This window comes from Pyrus communis, chromosome 13 (assembly GCF_041283825.1).
Source record: "Pyrus communis isolate YQ-2024b chromosome 13, ASM4128382v1, whole genome shotgun sequence".
Lineage (NCBI taxonomy): Eukaryota > Viridiplantae > Streptophyta > Magnoliopsida > Rosales > Rosaceae > Pyrus > Pyrus communis.
Window position 1 is genome coordinate 16,190,788 of NC_142577.1, and position 7,509 is coordinate 16,198,296.

Here is a 7,509-nt window from a genome sequence, read left to right on the forward strand (position 1 = left end):
AATTCAAAGAGAACAGAGAGATTTACAAACTTCAATATTATTGTGGGTTGGGAATTTGGAGGATGAAATATATGAAATTTCAAGAAAGGGACGAGAAAAGCTCAAAGTTTATTAATATTATTTTTTTTGTCGAACAAAGTTTATTATTATTCGGTTGGCAATATTTTTTTTTAAAACTAAACTAGACTTTAAATTTTAAAATTTAAAAGTTATTTATAAAATAGAATGTTAAATTTAGTTTTAAGATGAGTGTTGGAAATTTTAAGAGTATTTCACATGCAAGTCACGTGACCTAAATTGACGAAAAATTGAATAGAATAGTTTCGAATCTAATATTAGAGATGTAATTGGCAAATTTTATTAGTTTGAGGACTGATTTTTCCAAAAAAAAAAAAAAAGGTTTAAGGACCTAATTTTCACTCAAGTAATATTTAAGGGACTAAATTGACAGTTCACCGTATTTTAATTATTGGTGATTAGAATTTAAGAGATCTGTATAAACTAAAAGAAGTATACTACTAAGTTAATATATATAAAATACTAAATATTAAGAATGGTTGAAAGAGTGAGGGTAGACCTTGGGCTATACTGGCCTATTAGTGCCTCCGCCTTGGTGCTACTTTTTTTCTTTAACAAACGATAAGGTAATTGTACTAAATACGTTAAACTACATGAATGAAGATTAAAAGTTGAGTGCAGAGGGTGAAGCACGTTACTCTGGTCTATGCACTTGTCTTAGTGCAAATCTGGACTTAGGCCAACTCCCAAAGTTGAATAATGTTGCTTTCATTAGCAGAACTGAATGCATGATGGATATAGAGAAGCAAAAGGAAAATTGGTTGACTGTGACTCAAGCTTGGGGAATTTCGGTCTAAATTCTCTTCCCAGGTTCTACGTGCTTAGCATTTTATTTAGTTGGGATTATGATTAATAACCAAGCTCACAAATTATCATCGGCGTCGCCTCCTTACTTCGACTTTGTTCGTTTGATTCTGGCCATCTTTTTGTTCGCGTTTGCTATGACGTTTTGTCTTCAATCGGTGTTTGAAGTCACAGACAGACACAGAAGGGTTGATGATCTTCCCTCAACTACGGAGGCAGGGAAGGATTGTAAATCCACGGTTTAGTATTCAAGCCAACGAGTGTAAGAAACTTTTTTTGATCTTGTAAAATGTACTAAATGTGTTTTGTCCATGCTCAAACTTTCGTATACTAGTCTCTCGGCATGCGCTTTTGAACTCTCAGCCGCACATACTTTAACAATATTTGTTTCAACATAAAAATTGTTTGTTAACTGACGATCGTGTGGAATTGCAGATTTTGGAATACAACAATCAGAAAATAAGATTGTTTCAAAATCATCTGAAACAATGTGACCTTCAGAAAGTGCAAGTTTTACGGTACCAATGCAGCAAGCTACTTATACAAAGGATAACAATTGAGGACACCATTTTCACAACACGAGTCTCAAATTTCGAATCAAAACGACTATGTTTCTATGCCTGCTTGATTACCGCCGATCTAGCCTTCAGATTAAGAAAGATTGCCCTGAAATTAACAAAGCTAAGAGTGAGAAATTTTCCAAGCAATTTTTAAATTGTAAGGACACAAGCAGTTCTAATTTAAATGCACAAGTTTTTTTTTTTTTTTTAATTCAAATGATGGTTATGACGTATGTCAATCCCTCTTTAGTTTCTTGTTCCTCGAAGTATCAGACTTGTTTTAAAGGGAAATGACATAGCATGACAACGAGAGGTATTTTAATGAGGCAATCGAAGAGAGCAGCGTACCAGCACGAGGCAACAAAGCTGTGAAACAAGACACGAAACTGCAGAGGCATATATTGGTAATTCACCCAACCAACAATAGGCCAAAACTGCAACCATCATAATTTCAGCATCGTCAATTCATTGTTTCACAATTATACCATGATTATAAAAAAACAACAGTAAGCTATTATTTCATACCTTCCATGCGGTCAATTGGATAGAAGGATAGTCCTTTCGAACTTTGCTCCTGACTAAATTCCATGGTCTTCCTGCAATACCAGAATGAAAAGTAAGCACTGCATCATTCCTAGTATAATGTTTCTAAATTCACAGATATGCCTGCGCTACGCAACAAAATCGTCAAGCTTTCAAAGATGTAAATCAAAACACGGCTGAGACCATTGAAAGTAAAACAGGAACAAGTCAAAGGAGCGAGGTAATGTTTAGGGTTAAGCATGAATTTATTGATACGCAAGGGTGAAAGTCATATAGACCAGGAAACAATATTCAGAATAAAATAAATTCGGCTTCAGCATAAACACTCATTATTATTTTCTCAGTATCAGTTTGGCCTGAGCATTTATTCAGAACACACTTGTGAAGATAAATGCATTTCTTTGGAGAATTTTCAAGCAAACATCACAGCTCTGCTCTTCAAAAGGACACTCAAGTTATAAATGTCACACCATTCTCGGAGGAAGGACAGGAAAACAACTCATAAATATGAAGAAACTCGGGCTTGGTTCCGAGGCAGGATTTCCTAAAATGAATCCGACTGGGGAATTTTAGCACTTTAAAAAAATCGGAAACAATACAAAAATTCTGTTTATCTGATACATTAAACTGTGTAAGACCTAGTGCTTTAGATTCCCCCCCTTCTTTACTCAATTACACCACAATAAATGCACAAACAACATCAAACAATTAAAGTTCTCTAAAACCACAAAACTGTGAATTGATGTATCCTACGCAAAGACTGGAAGTATAGTGCACACAGAGAACATCCTTTTGCCCTCCGTGCGGCCAAACAAAGCAAGAACAAACATGAAAGAAAAAGAAAAGACAAATCAAGTCCCACCAAGCCGTCATACTACTACTGTAACTAAATACAAAATGTTGTTAAATACTAATGCAAACCAGATATCAATTACGATATGAGATGGATCCTTTAAGCGTATACCAAAGATATGCGCATACCTTCAATCACCAAGCCATAGTACGTCATGAAAACCATGTTGTTCCAAGGAGACGACGTTAATTGTTCCACCAAAACCTAATAATTGACATTTCCATTCATCAATAGTCGGCTCAAAAGTTTCATGTAAGCTTTCAGCACTTATTTAACTCAAAATGGAAGCACAACTTCGACTTCACAGAAAAAAGTTCACCTTCTTTGCGATTGTTTTGTTGTCCTTCTTTCCCTTAAATATTATATCCATCAATTTGTGGAGGAAGTGCCCAAATGGTCCCGCATACGCGAAACCATACAGCTGAAAACGAATTTAAGCTTCAGATTCCAACACTATACACAATCGTATATATAACCCGATTAACATATCAGTCTAACTGGAGAAAAGTCAAAGCTAAGAAACCAGAACGACATAAGAAACAAGAAAACAAACTTATCTCCTTATTGTCTTATTCTCCATTTTCTCAGCAGCCAAACAAATTTTAAGAATTTCTTATGAGAAAAAACAGAAGTTGACAATCTAATACAACCCAATTAGTGATTTATTAAAAATAAAATTACACTAAAAATTACAAACAATGATCAAAATGGGCATGCATACCATTATAAGAAGCAGTCTTCTCAGTTGAAGCTTTTTGATCCCAGAAATCTTCTGGGCTATTGCATCACTGCACCCAGCTAAAACTCCTGATGTAATTGCCTAGTAACCCGACAATTCAAATCAGATAAAAAAAACAAGCATGAATCTTTTATACACCAAAAAAATATATACATATATTCAAAACTTGGTTCGAACAACTCATTTTCGGATTAGAAAAACTGGGTCTGATTCAAACATTGAAACAAACCTTAGTTCTGAGAGGGTGGGATTGAAGCTGTATGAGATATTTTCGCCAAGCCTCGCTGACTATTTCAGACATGGTGACTCCAAAGCTCTCTCTCCCGCTCTGTTTTTTTTTAATCTCAATGGAGGGTGTTTCGTTGAGTCTTATAAAGATTCAAAGGATCTGAAGAGTTGAAATGGGGTTTTATAATTCTCAATTTTAATAAATTCCTTATCTTCGTTAACGACAAATTGGGGTTTGGTAGGTGGTGTGCGGAAGCAGTGTGATCAAACGAGACGACTCTACCATACCATGCTTCCACCATAACACGGAAGACCGCTACCTTATAATAGCATTTGTCAGGAAAAGATCAAGGTAAATTTACATTTAGAAAGTGTTATTCACACCTACTTTTACATCTCACACTATTTTGTTAATTTTTTGTCATTAATTTTTTTTTAATTTATTTGATTTGATGGTCGAAAATTAAGATAAACGTGTGAAAAGTAAAAATAGTTGTATAGATACCACTACCCTACAATTTTTTTGGAATATTTTTCTAAGAATTTGTTCCTTTTAACTTTTTTTATACTGCAATATTGGAATGGGTTGTTGAGAATCAAACTAGAAGCCCTTGGTCTTAATTTTTTAATACAACAACCTTGGGGGTTGGGGTTTGAGAGATCGAACTTGAAACTTTAGGTCGAAATAGTGGATATTCTTTTTTTTTTTTTTTTTTTTTGTCAAATGATAAATTTGTTAGAATAAAAAGTCGACGGAGTTTAAATTCATGTGGTGGTATACGAACAACACTTATCTTCGTCATTGTGGTAGAAGATCTCCTGCAATAGTGAATACTCTTTAAGTCTTAACCAGTTAGTCTTTTGTAAATTTATTTGATAATTTTAAGGCTTATTTACAAAAACATTCTCGAAACTCAACTTTCTCTAAAAACCCATTGAAATGCAAATTTTGTCAATCTTTTAAACTTAACGGGTGTATGTAAAACTAATAAGACTAGAAAAATACAATACATACACTCATTTTTACATCTCGCACATATTTGTTAATTATTTGTCATTGATCTTATTTAATTCATTCAATATGACGACTGAGAAATTAAGAAAAGTGCGTGAGAAATAAAAATAATGTAAGGATAACATTATCCTAAGACTATTGTTGTTAATGAGCCCCATCTGTCCAAAAACTTTTGTTAGTGTTTTATTTTTCTTATTTTAAAAAAAGAGAATCTTGAATTAAAATTGTTTTTTTTTTTGTTAATTTTTCAACCACAGTGCAATTATGTGACACAGATCTTGTCAACGATGGGTCTCATTTATCGCATGTAAACAGTTTGTCGGATTTATTATACCATGGGGGCAAAGTAAGACACAATAAAACTTCATGAGGTTAAGTAAAACTCTAGTTGAGATTCAGTGGGTATGGATGTAATTAAGCTTAACTTTAATATAATGAAGAAAATCATCACTAAACTGCAGTGTTAAAATATTTGATGCAAATGAGTTGAATTAAGGGAGGTTTAACAAAATACTCATGGTACTGTTCACTTTTAAAGAAAAACCACATTTATACCTTTCTTTGGTACTATTCACTATACCTTTAAAAATGACTTTCATTAAAAGGGAAGTATTTTTGGACTTTTCGTTAGTTTTCTTTTGAATTAAATCAGGGGCAGAGCTAGAGTTTTAATACATTGGGGGCACCCCAATCTACATTCTTAATATAAATCAATTTTACAAGGAGGAAAACCCAAAGTTTAACTTCAAGAGAAATGGTTTTCGTACACTCCTCTTTTTCACATTACTGTTCAAATCATTTGTTTTTTTCTAACAAATGATATTATTTATAATAAGGGGGTGGGGGAGAGGGCTCTGCCTCACAATAGGCTAGCAGTAATGTTGTGACAGCCCGTCCCTAAAAATTATGGTTTTTATAATTTTAATACGTGAAATTACGGAATTACCCTATGGGCAAAGCGTGATTTTTCGAGGACGCATGTGATTCTCATATATTTTGTCATTTTTATTGACATATTCGGATAGAGCTCGATCTTACGGACGCGTAGGCACAAGTAGAAGTGAATTTGGAGTTATGGTTAAAGTTTTATTGAGTTATGAACCCGAAAGTATTTGGAATGAATCACTATTTTAATTATCTTACACTATATTTTTTATTATTACTAAAGGATTTATATGCCATTGGTGAGTGTGGCTGGGAAAAAAAGGAGGAAAACAGAAAAGAAAGAAAATGGGGGAAGAAGAAGAGGGAACAAGAGAAAAAAAAGGAGGGAGTTGGACGAATAGGGAGAGGAGAGAGAAGAGGATGGCCTAATGAGAAATGGAAGAAAGGAGGGGAAAGGAGAGGAGAAGGGGGGGGGGGGACACAGGTTGATCCGTGCAAACCTTCGGACCCGACTCGTTCTGCCAATTTTCTGGCCATTTTCCGCCATTCTTCTGGTGAATCACGTCACCTAACCACTGGGAAAACATTCCCCATTGTTCCCTCTACCTATTACACCCAAAAGGGAAGATGTTTAGCTTTGATTTCGTAGAATCCAAACTGTAGGGGGCGACGACACCGTGACTCCAATCCACCAAACCTGAAATGTTTTCATGCAATTAACACCACCAATAGACTTCCCTTGAGGCCTAGAACAATGCCCAATCCTTGGTTGGAGTCGAATTGAGGACGAATCAAGAACACCCATTTCTAGGGTTCCGGCGGGTTCGAGGCAAATTGGAGCTCTTCCAGGCCAAATTGGACCTAGCTACAGGTATAAAGTTTGCTTTACTCTTTGAGATCTTCATTTCTGTAATTTTTGAGAATTTTTAAAAATAGTTGAGTTTTTCCGGCAAGCCGGGGTGGCCGTCTGCCACCTGTGGCGGTTGGTATGATGGCGCACGGACAGGAAGCCGACATTATGTTTTTATGCGAACTTGTTATTCTAATTATGCTTTTGAGACCTAATTGTTGTGGTTTGAATATTAATACGATTGTAGTATATGTTGGATTAAATGAATATATTCAGATTTGGTTTGAATTTTGGATATGTGAACTACGAATGGCTTGATCCCTGTTTAGAGTACGTAGGAAGTCTAACGAGATGTTAGATGTAGCCATACAATATTTGTGACAAAAGCCTTGTTTGGGAAATTGAGCATTGTGAAGGAATTTGTGAAAATGTGAGTTTTAACTTTATGATTTGGTGGTTAAATGTGGTCATAAAATAGTGTGTGAGGAATAGAGAAATTGAAGTAAGGAATTGTAAGTATTGATAGTTAGTTAAGCTAGTGTTTAGTTGGGCTTGTCATCGATAATTATTCCCGAAAATAAATAGTTCGAGAGTAGGGCGTTATAGATTGTGCATTTTACGCCACATTATATGTATATATATACATACATACATACATACATACATACATATATATATATATATATTTGAAAGCACTACGATATGGTTAAGTTTTGGATTGCATCATGGCATATCCATAGGTATATTACTGCGCATAATTATTGTGAATGCTTTGAAGTACGAACGTGAACGCAGGACGCACAGGTAAGTTCGGGTGAGTATATGTTGTGAAATGTGAGATGCATGGTTATGATTACAATTTATTTGAAATGATTGAGTTATGGCATGACTATATTTATATTTTAAGCAACTCCGACATCGTCGTACATGTTGCAATGATAGGCAACTCCGACC

At 34.8% G+C, this 7,509-nt stretch overlaps 1 protein-coding gene across 1 annotated transcript; it reads right to left on the minus strand.

The window, feature by feature from the left end:
• Positions 1–1,283: 1,283 nt before the first annotated feature.
• On the minus strand, positions 1,284–4,095 carry LOC137737740 (Peroxisomal membrane 22 kDa (Mpv17/PMP22) family protein). The gene is made up of 7 exons (XM_068477291.2): positions 3,807–4,095; positions 3,560–3,658; positions 3,158–3,259; positions 2,967–3,042; positions 1,968–2,038; positions 1,791–1,876; positions 1,284–1,548 (listed from the first exon to the last, which is right to left on the minus strand). Exons 1-7 carry the CDS (start codon positions 3,876–3,878, stop codon positions 1,497–1,499), a joined length of 558 nt encoding a protein of 185 aa, XP_068333392.1. The 5' UTR covers positions 3,879–4,095; the 3' UTR covers positions 1,284–1,496.
• Between the last annotated feature and the right edge of the window lie 3,414 nt (positions 4,096–7,509).